Source organism: Lithobates pipiens, unplaced genomic scaffold, assembly GCF_037356315.1.
Source record: "Lithobates pipiens isolate NorthernLeopardFrog02 unplaced genomic scaffold, aLitPip1_a1.2 Scaffold_25, whole genome shotgun sequence".
NCBI classification, from domain to species: domain Eukaryota; kingdom Metazoa; phylum Chordata; class Amphibia; order Anura; family Ranidae; genus Lithobates; species Lithobates pipiens.
Genome location: NW_027507787.1, coordinates 225,543,551 through 225,567,565, shown reverse-complemented (window position 1 = coordinate 225,567,565; position 24,015 = coordinate 225,543,551). Strand labels below are relative to the sequence as shown.

The 24,015-nt window shown below is 40.7% G+C and overlaps 1 protein-coding gene across 1 annotated transcript in view; it reads left to right on the top strand.

The window, feature by feature from the left end:
* The window catches only part of LOC143929828 (alpha-2-macroglobulin-like), a 217,504-nt gene that overhangs the window by 33,943 nt on the left and 159,546 nt on the right, over positions 1 to 24,015 (top strand). The window contains exons 6-11 of the mRNA XM_077453804.1: positions 3,985 to 4,138; positions 7,921 to 8,031; positions 8,476 to 8,560; positions 9,280 to 9,382; positions 19,737 to 19,851; positions 19,942 to 20,051. Of these exons, the coding sequence (XP_077309930.1) occupies positions 3,985 to 4,138; positions 7,921 to 8,031; positions 8,476 to 8,560; positions 9,280 to 9,382; positions 19,737 to 19,851; positions 19,942 to 20,051 (678 nt within the window). The remainder of the gene's footprint in view (positions 1 to 3,984; positions 4,139 to 7,920; positions 8,032 to 8,475; positions 8,561 to 9,279; positions 9,383 to 19,736; positions 19,852 to 19,941; positions 20,052 to 24,015) is intronic.

Here is a 24,015-nt window from a genome sequence, read left to right as displayed (position 1 = left end):
TATTCTTTCTATATTTGGAAGAAAGAATATTATACGTGTACAAGCCTATTACCGTACCACTGATACCAGTCCTGAAAAGAACCTTTGTGGAACTAATAGTAACAGCAAGTCTTTAAAATTATCCTCACTGCCTGACACACTGCTTCCTGCCTGTCCCTATACAAATTGGCAAAAAAGAGTAGGCTGGAACGATTAGCTGGAACAGCTCTTTTGTGGACCTGATAGTAACAGCTAATGATGATGATGATGATGATGATGAAGAAAGACTAATCTGGCTGAGCTGTCCCTAAAATAGCAGCATACAGCGCTCTGTCCCTTTATCTAAACTGACAAAAGAAACTCAGGCTGCTGACCTAACACCTATACCAGTCCTGAAAAGAACTTTTGTGTACCAAATAGCTAGCGTTTTCTCTGTCCCTACTCCACACAGGATCCTTTCCCTACAGTGACAGAAGAAAGAATGTAAAATGGCCACCGGATCGGGTGTATTTATAGGTTAGGGGGAATGTCCAAGTGTCCATGAGCTGTCATGTCTCAATTGGTTGTCCTGTAACACATGATAAACGTGTCACGAAAGGTTAAAGTTCTTGTATACATTAAACACGTAAGTCCGCCGGGGCGAACGACGGAAAAAGGCGTTCGAACCCGCGGACGGCGAAAGTCGGAAATTCGCCGCGAAACGACCGCCGGGCGAACCGTTCGGCCATCACTACCCCCCATAACAGGATATTACCACCTCTATGCTTTACTGTAGGAATTGTGTTATTTGGATGGTGAGCTGTATTGGATTTCCGCCAGGCAAATCGTTTGGTAAAAAAAATGCCGGCAACACAAATGCTTCTTCTTATGTTCCTTTATTGAGCATAAACAGCAGAGCTACATCTGAAATGTTGATGCATTTCAGCCAAAGCCTTCCTCATAGCATACAGAATAACAATAAAATCAAGTTTATATAGGATATTACAACATGCCACTAAATAATAGGGGCAGTGCATCCTGGTCGTTTGGTGTTGAGGCCAAATAATTAAATTTTAGTCTCATCTGACCATAACACCATAACACCTTTTTCCATGTAGCCTCAGAATCTTCAAGGTGCGTTTACGGCGGTCATCTGCTGCCCTCTGCCAGGAAGTTATCAATGGCAAAAAGGTTTACAAAGTTAGTGTAGACAAACCCCAACAGACTAAAGGCCGTAATTAAAGCAAAACGTAGTTCAACAAAATACAGACAAATGGGGGGGGGGGGGGTGATCCTTTTTCCAACTCAGTGATTCTGTTTTTAATTTACATTTTTTATTTTTTCTGACATGTCAGGGTTATGTCTATTTAGAGAAATAGAAAAAAGAGGGTGCACCAACCTTGTGCATTATCCTTGGATATATTTTATTAAAAAAGTAAATGAAAAACTACTCACAAACATGTGAAAGAAAACCTTAATATAAATAGCCTTCAGATGATGGCCATCGGTCTCACGGCAACAGACTCCAGATGGTAATGATGAAGATTTTAAGGGCCACTGCCACTGAAGCGTTTCAAAGAGATATCTTCTTCCTCAGAGCCCGGCAGTGTTGTCTCCTTCAGCTTCTTATATACTGTATATATATATATATATATATATATATATATATATATATATATATATATATACACACACACACATACAAAAGTGTGCACTCATGAGGCAACTCCCAGAGGGGTTCAGAGGTCCCACCCACAGACGGCCTTCAGCAAGAGGGTGACACCCAATTCTCATAAATGGACATACACACACATATATGATCAACTAGCTAGATACCCATAGAACAATGTGGATGATGTTACAAACATCTGTATTCACAGTGAGTTGTCAAAAAGTCTCTCTCTGTCAGTGCATAGACCAGACATATACAATAAAAGTAATCAAATGACAACAGTCAAAGAGTGGGCACACATGATGGGCAAACATCGTGGTCGGGAATTTTTTCACTTAAATAATTATACAGAGATCTCTTTGACTGCTAGGATACCCCTATCCTTGAGGGCAGCAAGGCCTGAGGAGTTGTCCACTACGAGCCTTAGCCCACCTGGTTGGCTCACTTGTGCGCAGGAGTATTTGTTTCCTGCTATCAAAAACTTATGTCTTTTTACTTGCATGTTATGACCTCATGCACACTGGACATTTTTGGACATTTTTGGATGTTTTTACAGCTGCTGTTTTTGGCTTCAGACGGTTTTTTTTTCCTACAGTCAACTGCCCATCGTGTTATCCTATGTGTCCATGCACACATAGGCTGATATCAACAGTTTATGGCTGGGTTGAATGCTTTTCTGGTAAGAATTAGACTGTGGTTTAGCTCTTGTACAAGTAGTAAAAGTATACATGTGAGTGGCAAAGGTATTCCTGTTTGCAAAGTGTTTTGCCTTATTTTACATTGCAACACTTCAATAAAGCTCTGACTTTGCCAATTTCTTAACACAAATTTGTTTCTGAGTCTTTATTGGACAAGGCCACTGTTAATGGAGTTCCATAGTAAGGGCTCTTTCACACAGGCAGGCGTGGGGGGCAGTAAAACAGTCATTGGAGCTGTGGTTTTACTGCCCCTTGACTGCCCACTAGACATGTGCACTGTCGAAAAAAATCCTTTTGTTTTAATTTCAATCAGTTTTTTTCTTTTTTTTTCTTTTGTTTTTTGAGATATTCGTAATGATCAGAATTCGTAAATTTAAAATTCATAAATTTGAAAGAATAACTAACTAACTAATAATAACTAACTCGAAATACAAAAATTTGAATATCCGAAATAATAACAAACTAATTAATAATAACTAACTATGAAATTATAGGTATTGGAATTTCCTTTCAAATTTGACCATTAGTGAACATAACAAATATGAATTTATCTGAAGTTATGAAATAACTGATGCCATATCTAAACGAATGGAATGGAACAAATTACTTTTTATTATTATTAATATTATTACTATTATTTATTATTAATTCATTCCATTTGTTTAGATGCAGCATTTGTTATGATTCGTAACTTCAGATAAATTCATATTACGTTCACTAACAGCCAAATGTGCAAGGAAACTCCAATACCTATAATTTAATAGTTCGTTATTATAAGTTAGTTAATTAGTTATTATTTCTGATATTCAGATTTTCTTTCTGAATTTCCAAATTTTCTAATTTCTGACTCTTCGAATTTTCAGATTTTCGAATATTCAATTTTCTGAATATTATATTTCCTGAATTTCCGATTTTTCGAATTTACGAATTCCGAATTTTAGAATTTACGAATTTACAAAAAAAATGAATCCGAATTTATCCAAAGTTACGAATAATCCGAAATAAAGAAGGCTGCAATATGGGTGCAACATGAAACATGGTCCCAAAGGTGGACTGTGACTTTAAATAAGTTTTCATGGAGGTCTATGCATCAGATTCAAAGTAAGAACAACTGAGGAGGAAAGAAGGGATGGAGTAGACATGTGCACTGCCAAAAAATTTGTTCATTTTCGTTTTCCTTTCATTTTTTTTTTTGCAAATTCGTAAATTCAAAAATACGGAATTCGGAAATTCGGAAATTGGGAAATTCGAAAATTCAGAAATTCAGGAAATTGAATATTCAGAAAATCGTTCTTTTGAATTTTCAGATTTTCATTCTTATTTACGAATTTTCGAATATTCGAATTTCTGAGTTACCACATATTCGAATTTCTGAATTTGTGAATATTCAAACTTGTCGAAATTAGTTAAAAATGAATATGGAACAAAATGAATTGCACATGTCTAGGGTAGAGGGATTTGGTACAGGGAAGATCTCAATAATTGAAAGGGTGTTGAGAGCTATGGAAATATGATAATCCTTAAGTGTTGAGTGTTAAGTTAAAATTAATTGTCTAGAATGTAAAAATAGAATGCATTAACATAATTTTGGCTAATCAGAAAATAATTCATAATTGTATTGGGTAGCATCTTTTGAAGCATTTTGTGACCTTCTAGGATCCAGGGAAGAACAGAATTCGTCAGTGGCTGAACGTGAATATCAATAAAAGAATTGCTGAGTTTTCTTTTCCTCTCTCCTCTGAGCCTCCACTGGGGGAATACTCAATTCGGGCGGGGAAAACAGTCCTAGGCTTTATTGCGGAAGATTGCGGTGAGGAACGTTCATATATACATAACTAATCAGAAATAACTCAGAGAAACCCCTAGTATCCTACAACAAAGGACTATTGATTGATTGCCTCTGCGTTTTTTTTTTTTCTTTTGTGCTATAAACAAAAATAGAGCGACGATTTTGAAAAAAAAACACAATATTTTGTACTTTTTGCCATAATAAATATCCCCATTTAAAAAAATTTTTTTCTCAGTTTAGGCCAAAACCTATTCTTCTACATATGTTTAGTTAAATAAAATTGCAATGCGTGTATATTGACTGGTTTGCGCAAACGTTAAAGCATACAAAATAGGGGATAGATTTATAGCATTTTTATTATTATTTTTTATTACTAGTAATGGCGGTGATCTGCGATTTTTATTGTGACTGCGACATTATGGTGGACACATCGGACACTTTTGACACATTTTTGGGGACCATTGTCATTTATATTGCACTCAGTGCTATAAAAATGCCCTGATTACTGTATAAATAACACTGACAGGGAAGGGGTTAACACTAGGGGGTACATAAACGTAACAAATACAAATTTATCTGAGGTTACGACTCATCCGAAATAACAAATATCAAATCTTTTTTATTTCAAAAGTAAAAGAAAACAAAACCAAGAAAGGTTCCACTTATAGAACATACATATTTAAGTACTAAAAACTTCAATGTTGAGTAGTACATTCCACCAATCTAAGCCCCCGTACACACGGTCGGACATTCTGCCAACCAAATCCGTCGGATTTTGTCAGACGGATTGTGTCCAAAACTGTTGCATACACACGGTCGGACCCAGTTGTCAGATTTTGCGGTTGCCAAGATCGCGGTGACGTAAGCTGTGTACGGCGGGACTAGAAAAGGGAAGTTCAGCACCACGTCTGGCACCCTTTGGGCTCCTTCTGCTGATCTCATGTTAGTAGAAGTTTCGGGAGAGACGATTCGTGCTTTTCACATTAGTGATTCAGATCACTACTGCTCTTCGGTTTCTGCTTGTCTTTGCGTGTCTGATAATCAGTGTGTGCAGTCATTAAGTATTTGTTTCTCATTGTGGACTATATCTTGGTATAGTACGCTTTGAAAGGCATTTTTTATTGTCTGCTTGCTTCTGCTATTCAGGTCGTTCTTTCAGGCCTTGCTGTATATTGGTGCTTTCTGGTGTCCGTTCTGACCAGCCGACCGTTTTCAAACCATGTTTCGTCTACATACTCGTCGTAGAGTTTGTGCTGTGCAGGGGCTTCGTGTTGGGGTTCTTACTTTGACACAAGCCCGGTCAATGAACAGGGAGGGGAGGCGTTTGTGGACCAAGAATTGGTTGCGCCAGCATGACCAGTTCTCGCACATGCCTTTGCTCCGTGAGATCCGCGAGAATAATCCTGATCATTTCAGGAATTATCTCCGGATGACGGACCCCGTTTTTCACCGTCTGCTGGCTTTGCTGACCCCTTATATCTCCAGGCAGGATACCTGCATGCGGCAAGCCATCACTCCGGAGCAGAGGCTCATCGCCACGTTGCGCTACTTGGCGACAGGGAGAAGCCTTCAGGACCTCAAGTTCTCTCCAGGCATCTCCCCCAGGCTCTGGGGATCATTATTCCAGAGACCTGTTCTGCCATCATTCAGCTCCTGCAGAAGGACTATATGAAGCTAAGTTTTATCCTTTAACATCACATTCTATGTATTTCATGATTGCTAATGTCTTGCATTTCTTTCCTCATTCCTTAATTACCATCATTGCAATATGCTCTAATCCATAAGCTCTGCCCCTTTGTCCTCATGCATATTTGCCTCACTAACTTCCCCACCATGCTCTTCTTGGCCCAATCTAAAATTGTGTAGATGTGACGCAAACTAAAATTGTATTGCTGAAATGGTTAAAAAAGAGTAATGAAATACGTTCGGAAGAAGTGTGTGTGACTATGAGCATCAAAAGAAGTTCGTTCTTGCAGCATTGTTAAAGAACAAGAAAATGTGCTTGATGAAAGCATTTTTAACATTGCAGCGTGACGAATGTGCTATATCGCTTACGAGCAGTAGTTTTACCTGAACGAGCGCTTCCGTGTCGGAATTTGAATGTGAGCATGCGTGGCACCTTGTCCGTCGGAGTAGGCTACACATGATCGGAGTATGTCTGATCAAACCAGTTTGTCGGAAAATATTTCCAGCAAGTTGGAAAACTTGGTCCGATGGATATTCCGACGGAATCAGTCCAATGCATACCACACACAGTCGGATTATCCGACAACGCGGTCCAATAGGACACATTCCGACAAATTCTCCGACCGTGTGTACAAGGGCTAAGACTGATTAATCCAGTAATATAATATCCTCAAGCTGTTCGAAATAATATCCTCTATCATCATGTTATTCAAAATGTCTTTCCCTTCTTGGTAATATACTCAAAGGAAAGGAAACAAAAAAAAAAGATGGGGAAAAAAAACAATGAAAACATAAATAAATAAGTAGATAGATTTTTCTCTCTCCTCCTCCCCTCCAGCACCCACTTGAGCCAACATGTAGGGTTACATTCATTTGCTAGGTTGATCTGTCTTAACCACTTAAGCCCCGGACCATTTTCCAGCTAAAGGACCGGGCCCCTTTTTGAGATTCGGTACTGCGTCGCTTTAACTGACAAATAGAGCTTTCTTTTGGTGGTATTTGATCACCTCTGAGGTTTTTAGTTTTTGCGCTATAAACAGAAATAGAGCGACAATTTTGAAAATTATATATTTTTCCTTTTTGCTATAATAAATATCCCCAAAAAATATATAAAAAAACATTTTTTTTCTTCAGTTTAGGCTGATACGTATTCTTCTACATATTTTTGGTAAAAAAAATCCACAATAAGCATTTATTTATTGGTTTGCGCAAAAGTTATAGCATCTATAAAATAGGGGATAGTTTTATGCCATTTTTATTAATATATTTATTTTTTATTAGTAATGGCGGTGATCAGTGATTTTTATCGTGACTGCAACATTATGGTGGACAGATCGCACAATTTTGGTGCTATATTGGGACCATTCATATTTATACAGCAATCAGGGGTTAACCAGGAGGGGGCGCTGAAGGGTTAAGTGTGTCCTAGGGAGTGATTCTAACTGTAGGGGAGGGTGGGCTACACATGACACGGCACTGACCACATTGTGATCAGTGTCCTGCCACTAGGAAGAATGGGGAAATGCTTGTTTACATCAGCGTTTTCCCGTTCTTCCTCTCCGTGAGACGATCGTGGGTATCCCCTGTGGTCATCGAGTCCGCAGGACCCGCGATCACACTCATGGAGCTTGCGGTGGGCATGCACCCACAATGCCGCTTCTTAAAGAGCAATGTACACGTTAGTAGGCCTATACATGCCATTCTGCCGACATATATCGGTGCAAGACAGTCGGCAATGGGGTTACTAGTTTAGTAATAGTTATTATTAGTTATTTATTATTTCTGATTTTCAAATCGAATTTAATTTTCTTTCTTATTTGCCAATTTTCATTCTTTTGAAATTTCGTATCTTCATTCTTATTTTTGTATTTTCAAATTTCCAAATTTCCTGAATTTTCAGATTTTCACATCTCCTGATTTTTTCAGATTTTCAGATTTTTTGATTTTTCAGAATTTTTCAAATTTCTGTATATCCGTTAAATGGGTTTTCATTATTTTGGATATTCCTGAATTAACAAATTTGTTTATAATTCGTTATAAAATGTATTCGGAATGAAATGAATTCCATATGTCTACAACCTAGTCAAGTCTGACATTTATCTATTCTGTCTCCACAGTGATTTCAAAATACAGGCCCTGTCTTGTGCGGCCCAGGTCTGTAGGGATTGATAGAGAAATTATCCCTGTCCGTGTGGCCACAATGCCGCATCTTAAAGGGAAACGTGCAGGTACGTTAGTATGCCTATATGTGCCATTCTGCCGATGTATATCGCTGTGAGCCGGTCTGCAAGGGGTTAATAGTTTAGTCAAGGTTACGTTTTTATTAGTTGGCTATTATTTCAGATTTTCCCATATTCGGATTTTCGTTCCTATTTTCGGATTTTCATTCTTTTTAAATTTCTGCGTTTCATTTTATTTTTTTGTATTTTCAAATTTACGAATTTCCTGAATTTTCAGATTTTCGGATTTCCTGATTTTTGGGGGGATTTTCAGATTTTCAAATTTCTAATTTCAGAATTTTTCAAATTTCTGTATATTCGTTTTTATTATTTCGGATATTCCCGAATTAACAAATTTCTTGATAATTCGTTATAAAATGCATTCGGAATGAAATGAATCTCACATGTCTACAACCTATTCAAGTCTGACGTTTATCTATTCTGTCTCCACAGTGCTTCCAAAATTCGAGGCCAGTCTTGTGCTCCCCAAGACTGTAAGGATTGACAGTGATATTATTTCTTTTCAAATATGCGGCAAGTGAGTTTAACTTTAAAACATACTTATTTCTGGTAAATGAAGAAGTATAGAGGAGTGTTCTGGTTTGAATCAGACATTTAAAGCGGTTGTTTACTGCTGGATGTTTTTTTTTTTTTTCACCTGCAAGATAAAGTCATAATGTGCTAGTATGCATCATATAAAAGCACATTATGTGGAACCTACCTTAAAACAAAGCTTCCCATTTCGAGGGCTCCGGCTCTGTGACTGGCTGGAGCCACGATCGTGTCACTTGGGAGCCGCCATTCATGGCACAGGGTGCCACCCGTGCCGTTCCTTTACAGCGCCAGTGATTTCACTGGCTGCATGTAATGTAAATATCTCCTAAACGGTGCCCACTTAGGAGATATTTACATATTATAAACTTACCTATGGATAAAAGTCAGTAAAGGAAATTTACTTCCTCTTTAAAGAGACATATTCCTATAAATATAGTAACATAGCAGAACAAATAAAAAAAAAAAGAAAACATAATTGCCATCTGACCCCACACATGCATCTAGCGGTTTGGTGAATGCCATATGCAGAGTCTCCAGCAGGTGGCAACAACAGGGGAAGAGATATGCAATAAAATGAAGTATCCACAAGATGGCGTTTAATAAGGGTCTGGGCTCAGGTTGGGCTGTGGCTGTTTGTTTTAGTTGTCTTGCCAGTAAAATGGCAATTTTACTCCCTATTTACATATATTTGTTTATCTTTAGGTACACATATGGAGAGCCAGTTCAAGGTCAATATTCAGTTTCCATGTGTAGATCATATCATAGCTGGTTACAATCTAATATTTGTCATTCATTCACTGGAGAGGTAAGGTCAACAGTTATTGAATGATAGGAAAAGTTCAAGAATTTGTTGAAATATTTTGCCAAAAAAGGTTTTTATTAAGAGATTAATTATTTCACCCTCTAAAATGTCATCAAATCTAGCCTCAAATATTGCCATGTGGGCTACTTAGGTGTAATTTGCTTGATAACAAAAAAAAATAAAAAATCACATGGCTTTGTTTTCTAAACCATCTCAGTGCTAACATTAAGAAGGCAGCACTTTTATATAAATAGTATAGTGCTGCGCAAACTGTTGGCACTACATAAGCCGGTATAATATAAAAAAATAATTAGGACTTTGACTTTGGGACATTTTTAAGTCAACTATATAAACCTGTATAATAATATTTATAATAATATACAATATATACAGAATATATATATATATATATATATATATATATATATATATATATATATATATATATATATCATTTAAAATTGTATTTATTTTCAATTACTTTTTAAAATATTTTTGAAAAAATAATTAGGAATTTGGGACATTTTGAAGTCAACTAAACAGGACATTGGGACATTTAGAAGTCAACCTTCCTGACCGGCCGCCGCAGTTATTCGACAGCAGGTTGGCTCCCCTGCAGGAGCCATCGTAGCTCTACGTCTTTAAGACACTGTAGCAGGCATGCCTGTCCCCGGAGCTGATCACGTGCCCAGAGGGCACGATGACAGCTGGGCACCCACGATCGCTCATGACAGAGCGAAAACCAGGATGTGTGTGTGTAAGCACACAAATCTCGGTTCTGTCAAGGGAGAGGAGAGAGATCGTATGTTCCTACCAAGTAGGAACACCGATCTCTCTCCTACTCTAGTCAGCCACATACCCCCATAGTTAGAACACACCTAGGGAACACATTTAACCCCTTTATCACCCCCTAGTGTTAACCCCTTCCCTGCCAGTGGCATTTATACAGTAATCAGTGGCTATTTACAGTACTGCTTACTGTATAAATATCAATGGTCCCCAAAAAGTCTCAAAAGTGTCCGATTTGTCCACTGCAATGTATCAGTCCTGATAAAAATTGCAGATTGTGCCATTACTAGTAAAAAATAAATATATAAGAATGCCATAAATCTACCCCCTGTTTTGTATATGCTATACATTTTTTGCGCAAACCAATTTTTTTTTAAACAAAAATATGTTGAAAAATATATATCGACCTAAACTGATGAAAACATTTTCTTTTTTTATGTTTTTTTGGATATTTATTATAGAAAAAAGTATAAAATATTGTGTTTTCTTTTCAAAATTGTCGCTGTTTTTTGTTTATAGTGCAAAAAATAAAAACTGCAGAGGCAATCAAATACCACCAAAGGGGGGTGGGGTATTCAACAAGGACATCAAAATCAAACTAACAGATTGTCAGGTGCCAAGGGCACGAGGAAAAGCCATGGGTTAAACTACCCTGGGACGGGATTGGTAGGAGGCGAAGATATGGAAAACATCCCAGGTCAGGCCATTGCTGCAATCTTGGAAGGAGCATCTGCTCCGGTTGAAGAGGGGGCTCGGGGAGGGGTGGAGCTGGAACCAGAGCCAACATTAAAAGAAGTCTTGATGGCTGTTAACTCATGTAAAGAGTCCCTGGGAGGGGTGAGTGTACAACTCATCTCCATCCAGGAGGAACTGTCCTATGTCAGACAAGATATTCAAAAAATCCAGGAAAGGACTGCAGCTTTGGAGGGCCGGATTGGTCAGGTTGAGGACGATCTAGACCCTCTGATACGAGTAGTCAAGACTATGCAAGAACAGTTAACCAGACAGGAATCCAAACTGGATGAAATGGAGAATAAGATGAGGAGGAAAAACATTCAGATAGTGGGCTTACCGGAACACTGTGAAGGACCAGACCCTATAGCCTTTTTGGGGAAATGGTTTGGAGAGGTGTTTGGTCAAGATACATTTTCACCATTTTTAGCAATCGAAAGGGCACACAGGGTCCCTGCAAGACCCCCACAACCTAGTGCCCCTCCAAGACCAATTCTGACCAAACTATTGTTCTATAAAGATAAAGAAACTATTGCATGTAAAGCCAGAGAGTTGGGTAAGATTGTATATAATGGGGACGATCTAGACCCTCTGATACGAGTAGTCAAGACTATGCAAGAACAGTTAACCAGACAGGAATCCAAACTGGATGAAATGGAGAATAAGATGAGGAGGAAAAACATTCGGATAGTGGGCTTACCGGAACACTGTGAAGGACCAGACCCTATAGCCTTTTTGGGGAAATGGTTTGGAGAGGTGTTTGGTCAAGATACATTTTCACCATTTTTAGCTATCGAAAGGGCACACAGGGTCCCTGCAAGACCCCCACAACCTAGTGCCCCTCCAAGACCAATTCTGACCAAACTATTGTTCTATAAAGATAAAGAAACTATTGCATGTAAAGCCAGAGAGTTGGGTAAGATTGTATATAATGGCTCTCGAGTGTCAATTTTTCCGGACTTTTCACCAGACCTGCAAAGGAGGAGAGTTAAATTTGGGGAAGTAAAATATAAACTCCGCCAGAAGAATGTGACTTACGCTTTGTTATATCCAGCAAGATTGCGATTAAATACACCTGGAGGTCCTATGATATTTGACAGCCCTAGAGGGGTTGAGGAGTGGTTGGAGTCCCATTCTTAGAGACTATGGGGTTGATGGACTGGCGATTTTTCTCCCTATTTTTTTTTCTCTTTCCCCCCCTCCCTCTCCCCCCTCTGTCTGGGGGGGGCGGGGAGAGGGAGGAGAATGTTGGGTCTCTTATTGATGTGGGGGGGGGGAGGGAGGCGAGGGTTAAAAGAAAAAGCTGTTTCCATTATTGGTGATGGGGGAGGGAGCGGGAGGGCGAGATAGAGAAGAAGGGGAGTGGCGAACACTGTGCCCCTTTATATGGGGGGGTTGGTGGTTTGCTCCCCCCAAATGTGCATTGTGTGGGATATACTTGATGTTTGGAGGGTTTCAGGGGTGGGGAGAGAGAGATGGGGGCGAGGGAGGAGAGGAACTCAAGGTAGAATGGGGAGTGAAGTTATTGTATGGGAAGGTCACAATAGAAGGCCCCAGGGGGTGCCTAGAGAGGCAATGGGAGAAGTGTGTGGGTTGAATGGTGAGTGTGACTGGAGAAATGAGGGGGGAGGAGCACAAGGGAGGATGGATATATAGGATGTAGGAAAGGAGGGAGGAAGCACATTTTAGGTGCACTATATAATGAACACCCAACCACAGGGAAACGATGGGTAAGAGACAACCACATAAAACTGAGTGTTAAGATGGAGTACACTTTAAGAGCACTGCATAATGAATATTTAACTATAAGGAAAACAAGGGGTAAGAGATAACCACACAAAATTGAGTGTTAAAGATTGGGTATATGAATTTTGTAACAAGGATGATCACTAGAAATTGTAATGAGTGAACCCACAGTGTTAAAGGGGGAAAGTTTTATTGTGTATTCTTGGAATGTAAGAGGTATGGGAGACCCAAGGAAGAGGATGGCGGTCAGGTCAATAGCAGGGTCACAAGGGGTAACATTTTTATGTTTACAGGAGACACATTTCACAAATGTTTCTAGCTCACAGTTAAATTGGGGTGAATACCCTAATCAATATCACTCGATACATACCTCTTTTTCTAGGGGGGTTAGCACTCTGATTAAAGTAGGGACACCTTTTAATTGTTTTCAGGATAAGGTTGACGAACAGGGGAGGTATGTTTTTTTTATATGGTAAGATAGGGGAAAAGGTTTTGATTTTGGCTAATATTTATATACCGCCGCCCTCTTCCATGGATATTCTATATGCATTGGTTGAGTTTGTGTTGGATAAACCGGGAGTCCCATTGATGATAGTAGGGGATTTTAATATGGTTATTGATAAAGCAATAGACAGATTCCCCAAGGGGAGGACACAACAAGGAAGTACAATAGAAAGTTGTTTCCTACAGTTTATGGGAGAAATGGGATTGAAAGACCTTTGGAGAATCCAGAATCCACTAGCCCGGTCATTCTCGTGTCTTTCCGCTTCACATTCAACCCTGTCAAGGATAGATATGATCCTAGGGAATGATGAGGCAGTAAAATAAAATATATGCCAAGGAGCCTCTCTGATCACTCGGCAATGATGGCTTCCCTGGAGATGGAGAAGGGAAATCAGGAACGAGGGTGGAGATTTAGTCCCCTATGGTTGGAGCTTATGGGAGAACCAAAAGACTTGCTCGATGCATTAAAGGAATATGTTGATTGGAACACAGATACGGCCTCGCAGGGGATGGTGTGGGATACATTAAAAGCCTACCTTCGAGGTCTCCTGATACAGTAGATCTCTAAAATTAAAAAACAGTCGGGGGAAAGGGAGGAAGTAGCCTTAAGGAGAGTGACGAAGTTAGAAATCCAGTATATAAATGCTCCAACAATTGATAATCAGAGACAATGGTTGAGAGCCCAGCAGGAATACCGTCATATAATATTGGAGAAAGCTGAAAATAAATATATATTTCAAAAACAACAAGTATTTGGAGAAGGTGAAAGGGTTGGTCGGATGCTAGCGCATTTAGTAAAAACAAACTCGTCACCCTCCATGGTAACAAGGATCAGAACGGTAGAGGGTGGGATATCTACAAATGGGATAGAAATATTGGAGAGATTTAGAACTTATTATGAGGATTTATACCACTCGAACCAGGATGAGAAGGGGGAAGAAATGGATACATTTTTTAGTGGGCTGACAATACCTCACCTCTCTAAGGAAGACAGGGATACACTTGACGGCCCGATAACGATAGAAGAGATCCGGCGCATTGTGCAGGAAATGGCAGGTCAAAAAGCTCCAGGCCCAGATGGCCACCCGGTAGAGGTCTATCGCCATCTTGGTGAGGTGTTACTGCCTGAATTGTTAAAAGTTTTTAACTGGGCACTAAAAACAGGAGAGCTTCCGTCTTCAATGATGGAATCAATCATAATAGTGATACCGAAAGAAAATAAAGATCCCCTTAACCCCTCGTCATATAGACCTATCTCCTTATTGAACTTGGATGTAAAGATCTTAGCAAAGGTCTTGGCAGCTAGATTAAATAAAGTGATAGAAAACCTTATCCATCCTGATCAATCGGGTTTTATTCCGGGTAGATCCACAAGTATAAACATAAGGAGGGTTTTCTTAAATCTTCAAATTCCAGTGGATGGTGAGGGCCAGAGAGCCGTCCTATCTTTAGATGCTGCCAAGGCCTTTGATACCATAGAGTGGAGCTATTTGTGGAGGGTCTTGAGGGAATTTCAGGTGGGCCCTGTATTTATAAAGTGGGTGAAAATGCTATATGGGTCCCCGGAAGCACGGATAAGAATAAACAATGGTAGTTCGGCAGGGATCCAGTTGAAGAGGGGAACGAGACAGGGGTGTCCCCTGTCCCCTCTCTTGTTTGCCATGGCAATTGAACCCCTGGCCATGTCCCTTAGATTAAATATGGGGATAAAGGGATTTAGGAGAGGGGATGAGGAGGAAAAAATAGTGCTATTTGCAGACGATCTTCTCCTGTTTCTTGGAGATGTCCAACATTCTATTGGGGAGGTAATGTGTAGAATTAAAGATTTTGGACATCTTGCAGGACTAAAGATAAATTGGGAGAAATCCTGTATATTGCCTATTGATCCCCTGAATAGTCCTTTACCTTCGGAAGCTGCACATATCCAGATAGTGACACAAATGAAATATCTAGGTATATATATTACTAAAGACCCCAAACAATATATAGTGGACAATCTGGACCCTTTGCTATGTAAACTTAAACATAAAATCAATATCTGGAAGAGATTACCTCTATCAGCAGCAGGCCGATGTAACCTAATTAAAATGATAGTTCTACCACAACTTCTATATGTTCTACACAATTCTCCAGTATGGATCCACAAAAAATGGTTTTATAAGGTGGATTCCATATTTAGAGAATTGATTTGGAAAGGGGGTCAAGCACGTATTGGTTTAAAAACGTTACAACTTCCCAGTGATGGAGGGGGAGTTGCTCTCCCACATCCATTTAACTATTTAAATGGCCCAGTTACAGCATCTGGTGGGAGAGGACCTAGAGGAGGGAGGATGGAAAAAGAAAACTCCTCTTGAACAATGTCTAGGTAGACCATTGATAGTGACACTAGAGGCAGGGACTCACCTACGAGATGTTCCTACCCTGGGGCTTATGACAAAGGTATGGGAGGTAACTAAAAAAGTAATGGGATATAAGGGATTTACGGAGTATTCCCCCCTTTGGGATAATAATAACCTAGACGAAATACAGAAAATAGGACAGATAAGGGAATGGGAAAGGAACGGCATAAAATTCATCCATCAGATTTACCAGAATGGTAACCTGAAACAATTTCAAGAGTTAAGAGACCAGTTTGCTATTCCGAGGAAGTCTTTTTTTAGATATTTACAGATTAGACATGCGCTGGGAAAACAGTTCGGGGAAGAGGTAATAAGATGGTGTGAGATACCAGCAATTAAAAACATATTACGAGCAAAATCAGGGAAAGGGTTAATATCTAATGCCTATGTAAACCTGTGTAGGAAGACCCAGGTAAGAGGGCAGGAGCAAACGAATAGGGGAAAATGGGAGGGAGATGTGGGAAGCATCTCGGAATATCATTGGGAGAGGATTCTTGAGCTGGCACCTTGGGTGTCCATTTCCCCTCCTCAAAAGCTTTCTCACCTATTTTTGCTGTATAGAGCATATTACACCCCCAAGAGGCTCTTTTTGTTTGGTAGAAGACGTGATGCGGCTTGCCCTAGGTGTGGAAGGAATGAGGCAGATATGATACACATGTTTTGGAGATGCCCCAAGTTATACCGCTATTGGAGAGAGGTAGTGACGATAATTAATCAGGTGTTTGAGATAGAAGTAGAAATGGAACCAATAGGGTGCATGTTGGGGTGGATTGATGGGGGTGGTGATCCCAAAGATAGCAAACTGGCGAAAATAAGGTCCCTTTTTCAAGCTAGGAAATTGATAGCCCAGAAGTGTCAGTCTCCAACACCCCCTACTAGTAGAGAGTGGGTACAGAATATGAACAGGGTTATTCTTAAGGAAAGAGTTGCCTATATAACACAGGGTGGTATCAAAAAATTTGATAGGATTTGGAAGATGTGGTATGAGAAAATGAATGAAGGGGCTTATATTTAAAATGAGGAAGAGTAGTTTGTTAAGGAATAGTGGGAGAAGTGTGCTTGAATGAGTGGGGGAGTGGTCAGTTAAGAAATAGTGCAAGGAGTGGATGTGACTGAGTGGGGGAATGAGATGAATGTGGGGAATGGTAGGATGTAAAAGGGCTATATGTAATCTGTACGACATTTGGTTTTATATGATAAGGTTGTATGTTATGTTTAAAATGGGAAAGAAAATTAATAAAGAGATAAAGTAAAAAAAAAATACCACCAAAAGAAAGCTCTATTTGTGAGAATGAAAGGACATCAACTTTATTTTGGTACAATGTCGCACGTCCATGCAATTGCCAGTTAAAGTGATGCAGTGCCGTATCGCAAAAAATGGCCTGCTCATTAAGGAGGGAAATCTTCTGGGGCTGAAGTAGTTAAAGTTATGTTTAAGACTGATGCTGCGTACACACGATCGAAAAAAATTTGGTCGGAAAAAGCTCTGATGGTTTTCCCACCGGAATTCCTATGGGATTTCGCACAAGCTGCCTTGCACACACACGGTCACACCAAATTCCGACCGTCAAGAATGCGGTGACATACAACACGTACGACAGGGCTATAAAAAGGAAATTCAATACCCAGTAGTCAATAGCTTCCGTCTCCTGGTTGAATCCGAGCATGCCTGAGTTTATGCCCACCGGGATTGCATACACACGATCGGAATTTCCATCAGAAAAATTGAGAAAATGCTCTCAAATTTTTGCTGGCGGGAATTCGGCCAGCTAAATTCTGATGGAGCAAACACATGGTCACATTTTTACGATGAAAAGCTCTCATCAGTCTTTTGGGTCCCAAATTCCGAACGTGTGTACGCGGCATAAGTTTCTCAACCAGGAATTTGTGGAACCCTAGGGTTCCTCCAGAGGTTTCCAGGGGTTCCTTGAGCAATGACCAGTTTTAGCCTTTTAGATAAGTAATTACTGACACCAATAATAATTCCTTGAGACCCGAAAGTTATTTCAAGGGTTCCTCCATGGTTAAAAGGTTGAGAAGGGCTAGTTGTAAGACCTTCGTTGTTTTTTGTCTTTTTTTGTTTTTACATGGTTACATTAGATCACTGCTTTGATTTTGTAGGTGGAAATGGCCATAAAAAACACTTTGTAAGTCATAGTTTTGTGATATAGTTCACACTGAAAGTTCACACTTCTTTATTCATGCCTTCTAAAAAATGATGGATAAGGTGCCTAGACCTGGAAGAGCAGAAATAGTAAACATGATCTTAATGTTTTTGCTACTTACAGGTCTGTGATTTCTCAGAGACCTGTAATTGTTGCTAACTGAGCTATGACTTTTACAACTTTGGAAACTATATTTTTGCCAGGGGTGAGGTTGTCAGATGATAAACAGCACACTGACATCAGAAGTTGCTGAATAAAAGTTGATATTAAGGCCTCAGTCGCACATGGTGTGCAGATACGTCAGTTTTTCACACCACAACCATAGCTCCCAACTGTCCCTCCTTCCTCCTCATTTGTCTCTTATTTTGGTCTGATCTATATAGTTGTATATAAAATTCACTATTTATCTTAAAAAAAAATTCCCAGTGCTAAACCTTTCATCCGATTTCTAAATTGTTGCATTCTTAAATTCCAAAAGCCAATATAAAGGAATAGTAGTGGTAAATAACTTTTATGCTTAAAGGAGTTTGCATTCTATGCATTGAGATAAAAAAAAACTTTTGTGTGTAGCCGGCTCCCAGCACCCCCTAATACTTACCATGAGCCCCATCTCCAATCTCTACCTAAGCGATGTCCACAAATCCCTGTTCAAAACCACTGCAACAGAGAAGGTAAGTATAACATGTTTTTTTTTGTTTTTTGTTTTGTTTTTTAAAGCGAGACTTTACAATCACTTTAACTAATAATTTATTTTGTATAATTCTCCTTTAGCCACTTCAGCCCCAGAAGACTTGGCTGCTGAATGACCAGACCATTTTTTGCAATTCGACACTGCGCTGCTTTAACTGCCAATTGCGCGGCCATGTGACGTTGTACCCAAACAAAATTGACGTCCTTTTTTTCCCACAAATAGAGCTTTCTTTTGGTGGTATTTGATCTCCTCTGCGGTTTTTAGTTTTTGCTCTAGAAACAAAAAAAGAGCAACAATTTTGAAAAAAAAAACAATATTTTGTACTTTTTGCTATAATAAATATCCCCATTTTTTTGTTATAAAAAAGCAGTTTTTTTTATCATTTTAGGCTGATATGTATTCTTCTACATATTTTTGGTAAAAAATTGCAATAAACATATATTGATTGGTTTGCGCAAAAGTTATAGCTTCTACAAAATAGGGGATAGATTTATAGCATTTGTATTATTATAATCTTTTTTTTTACTAGTAATGGTGGCAATCTGCGATTTTTATCAGGACTGCGTCATTATGGTGGACACATCAGACACATTTGACAAATTTTTGGGACCATTGGCATTTATACAGTGATCAGTGCTATAAAAATGCGCTGATTACTGTATAAATGACACTGGCAGGGAAGGGGTTAATACTCGGGGACGATCAAGGGGTTAACTGTGTTCCCTGTGTGTTTTTCTAACGGTAGCTGTTCCTAGCTATTAGGAACTCACAATCTGTCACTCCTCACAGAACAGGGTTTAGACCCACACGTCCCTGTTCTGCCTCTCGTGCCCACGATCACTTGTGGCCGGCAGTCATCGCGACCATAGGTCACGAGCATCGCACCCCCGCAGTGCAGCGGGCGCATGCGTGTGCCTGCTATCCCGATCCCACGAGTCGACATATAACTAAGACAGCTCGGGGGATCCTGCCGACCTGCCGCCGTATAATGATGGCAGCTGGTCGGCAAATGGTTAAGGGGGCGTGGCAGGGGGTGTGTCCTATGTCCAACTATTTTTTCTAATAGGTATCCTTCATTCCCATCTCAAAAAGTTGGGAGGTATGACACAACACTGGTATCTCGTGAAGATTTTGTCTACGCAGGAGTCTGCATTATGTAAAAAAGTCACTGACGCATGCATGAAAACAGATGTAAACTTGTGTCTTTGCAAGTATACGTGCAAAGTGTGCGTGCGTTTGCATCTGTTTTTTTGCACTTAGGGTGGGAATGAACTCTGAAAAGCAATGCCTACTTTTGTATTGTTTGAAATGTGTACCTTTTTTCCCCTCAGTTGGATAAATCGGGATGCGGTTCTATTGATGTAGAGACAGAACCCTATAAATTAAACAGTACTGGCCTGGAAAATACACTAAAAGCAAAAGCCCGTATCACAGAACGTGGAACAGGTACGTTTCCTTCCATAATACTTTCCAGCACACAGGTACAACATGTTCTGCTCTCAATTCTTTGCTTGCTTAATTTCACTTTCCTTGCAGGAATTCAGTTATCTGCATCCAGTCAAACCACTGTAAGCCCCGTGGTCAACAATGTGACTTATGTGGATCAAGACTACAGCTACAAGGCTGGGATCCCATACAAAGTTGTGGTGAGTTGTATAGAGCCATGTACATTGTTTTTCTTAAAGCAGAAGAGAATTCAAAAGGTTTGACTGTGATATGAGTGAATATTTAGGGGTTGTAAACCCTAGTGTTTTCCACCTTAATGCATCCAAAAAAACACCTGTCAGTGACCAGCCCCCCAGCCCCCCCTGTTTTACTTACCTGAGCCCTGGAACTTGACCCAGTGGGGACACGCTGTGTCTCTCTGCCCGGGGGTTCTCGGCTCTTGATTGGATAGATTGATAGCAGTGCAGCCATTAGCTCCAATCTAATCCAATGACGCGAGCACCAGGGGGTGGGGCCGAGTCATACATTCGGGAGCTATGGACACTGAATGCTGGACTCGGGAGCTCGCCCGCAAGGTCTCCTAATGCCGCGTACACACAACCGGACTTTTCGATGGACTTGGTCTGGCGGACTGGAATCCGCTGGACAATTCGATCGTGTGTGGGCTCCAGCAGACTTTTTCTTCCCAAAATTCTGGCGGACCTAGAAATAAAACATATTTCAAATCCCGGCAGAAAAAAATCCGGTCATCGATGTGCTAGTCCGACAGGCTAAAACCGACAATAGGGCAGCTATTGGCTACTGGCTATGAACTTCCTTATTCTACGCCATCACGTTCGAATCCGTCTGACTTTTGGAGTGATCGTGTGTGGCCAAGTCCATTCGTTTGAAAGTCCGGCGGACCTTAGCTGCAAAGTCTGTCGAATTGTCCAGCGGACCAAGTCCGTTGAAAAGTCCAGTCGTGTGTACACGGCATATTATCTGATGTGGGGGGGGGACCCCAGAAGACCCCAGAAGACAAGGTTTGGGGCCACTCTGTGCAAAACGAGTTGCACAGTGGAGGTAAGTATGATATGTTTGTTATTTAAAAAAACTAAAAACCTTACAATCACTTTAATTGTGCCTAAGCAGTAACCTGATATATGTACCCTTTATCTTAAATCACTCCTGAAAAATAGACGTGCATTTGTATGGGAGGGGGTCTAGGCACTATGTATCTTCAGTGTGAAGTCTAAGGCACTGTGACTCTGACTTCTAGCTTCAATACATTTGGAGTGAGGTTAGGTGATATCACTCATCTCTGCTTACTGATCTCCTTTCTGGAGGCTCCAACCTGAGATAACAAAGCCTTTCTCCACTACCAAGATGGTGGCCTTAACACAGAGGTGCAATTAGGGTTGCCACCTATCCGGGATACACCAGACAGTTCGGATTTGGAATCATGTGTCCGGGTTTCAGACCACCTGAAACCCGGACACATTATTCAGTCTGGACTATGGCTTCCAAGCAGGGATGCTGGTTGCAGTTGTCTAAGTTTGTTATACTCTCTTTCATGCTGCCCAAAGCCAGCACTAACAACCCCCCCGTCACAAGAGCCACATACCTGAGGTGAGACCAAAGTAGTGGGGAGGCCTCCCTTGCACCTTGGGTCTTTGAAACCTCTGGTGATGGAGACAGAGACTTGGTGGACCCAGAGTGACATGGGTGCCGGGGTGCAGAGCACTGTGCAAGCCTTAGTCCGAGATCTGAGCCAAGGCCCAGTCCAGTTTGATAGTGAAGTATAAAAGGGTTAATCAGAAGAAGAATGGTCGAGATCCAAGCTGGGGTCAGTTCCAATCTGGCAGCTGAGTACAAAAGGGGCAAAGAAGTAGAATGGTCAAGGTACAAATCAGAGTTTAATGGCAAGCAGCAAACAAGAGTAGTCAAATAGGTTTCCAGGTCACGACAAGTTCAGACAGATCACACACTAGCACAGGGGGAACCAAAGATAATCCAGCAATTTGACAGTGTGGGCTGGGCTTATATAGGGAAGTTTGAGGTCACTTCCAGTGTGCCTCCTGGGCATTTTCCTACCTCTTTCCATCAGGTTGATGTCATTTCCTGTGTGCCTCCTGGGCACTTTCCCGCTTTTTCCATCAGGTCTTCTGCACAGGTGCGGGTTGGCACAGTGAGGTGTCTTTGGCGCATGCTCAGTTGGCACAGATTTCCTCTTGCGGTAACGCGCCATTGGTGCATGCATAGTAAGCCCTGGACTCTTACACCCCCCACAACACACATACAGACAGGATTAGAGAGAGGGCTCAATATGCACCTCGTCCTCCCGCCCCTACCCCCCTGTGTCTGCCCACACTCCAATCCCCAGGGCTATGCCTCAGAAAAGGAAAGTGTGGGCCAGAAATTTGAAGCAAAGCAGCCTCAGATACATCTGGATGAGAGGCGCTGACTGCCAATGGGTGAGTGAGTTCAACATCCACCCCTATCTGTGACTGAGGTCCCCTTCTCTCTCCTACCTCTGAGTGAGTACACTAAGGAAAATCAAGGTTCTCAGAGTTCCCCTGTACATTACAGGCCACAGCATTCCCCCTTACATCAGAGTCCTCTCTGCACATCAGAGTTCTCAGTGTTCCCCCTTAAATCAGGGTTCCCGGAGCATCCCTTATGTTAGAGTCCCCAGAGTTATCCCTTATATCAGAATCTGCAGAGACCTCCCTTACAGTGAAAGGGAACTCTGTGAGTTCAGATGTAAAAGAGGAACTCTGTGGATTCAGATGTAAAGGAGGACTCTTGTTATTAACTTCATATGATTAGAAATGTTATTTAAAAGCAAAATATATGTATAGTTAATAATATAAAAAAATATTGCTATGCACCGCTAAAGTGTCAGGGTTTGACTTGAAAAAAGGGTGGCAACCCTAGGCGCAGTGCAGGACAAGGCACTGTAAGACAGTAAATCGGGAACATCAGCGGCTGCGAAATCACAAGCAATACTGGTGACTACTCCCTTGCCTTTTTTAGGTACAGTTTCCAAAGTTCAGTTTCTCTTTAAATAGAAGTGGTTAGGCCTTATCTGCATACCTGGGAACCTTCTGGAAGGAAGGAAGGGTGACCCCTGGAAGTTGCACATTTATGGTGTCCTGCTGCAATTAATAGAGTGCCAACTTCAGCCTGGACCCCGACCAGGCCACGCTCTCAATGCAATTCACTCCGCCCTTCGCCCTTCGAACCTTCCAGAATTGACTGAATTCCAGAATTAAATTAGTGTAGAGAGGCTGGGGAATGTCCTTTCACTATAGAACCACAAATCCCAGTATTTGTACTGGAACTAGTAGCGCTACACAGTAGAGGAGGCAGCAGGGGGATGGAGCATGTCATTCCTTCTGTCTCTGTAATGTTGCGCACACATGATCGCACATTCCGACAACAAAATCTTTGATTAATTTCCGACGGATGTTGGTTCAAACTTGTCTTGCATACATATGGTCACAAAAATGTTGTTGAAAATTCTGAACGTCAAGAACGTGGTGATGTACAACACGTACGATGAGCCGAGAAAAAAAGTTCAATAGCCAGTGCGGCTCTTCTGCTTGATTCCGAGCATGCATGGAATTTTGTGCGTCGTAATTGTGTCCACACGATCGGAATTTCCGACAACAGATTTTTGTTGTCGGAAAATTGGAGAACCAGCTCTCAAATTTTTGTTGTTGGAAATTCCACCAAAAAATGTCCACTGGAGCCTACACACGGTCGGAATTTCCGACAACAAGATAAAATGGGGTGGCCTCAAGACAAGTAAAGTTAAGAAAAAAGGATTTTATCGTGTACCATCATCCGTAATTATATAGAATAAGCGTTTGGAGATCTGATCCCCGGCCAGAAACACCAAAAAAGGAGAGAAAGAGCTAGTGGACTATTGCTGTACACATCAGAATTGAATAGAATCAAATATGTAGACAATTGTGTAAAAAAGTTACATCAGTTTATTCAGCCATAAAAACAAAAAACAGTACAAAAAAATCAAGGGCTAGTACAAGGAATGAAGTATTTCGGCTAGTTTTGCTTTTCGGCTTCTTCAGGAAATACATGCATCTAAAAAATATATCACAGTTAGTAGAATACACAACATATATTTGGGAGAGTTTGAATAATCAAAGAGGGAAGGGGAAA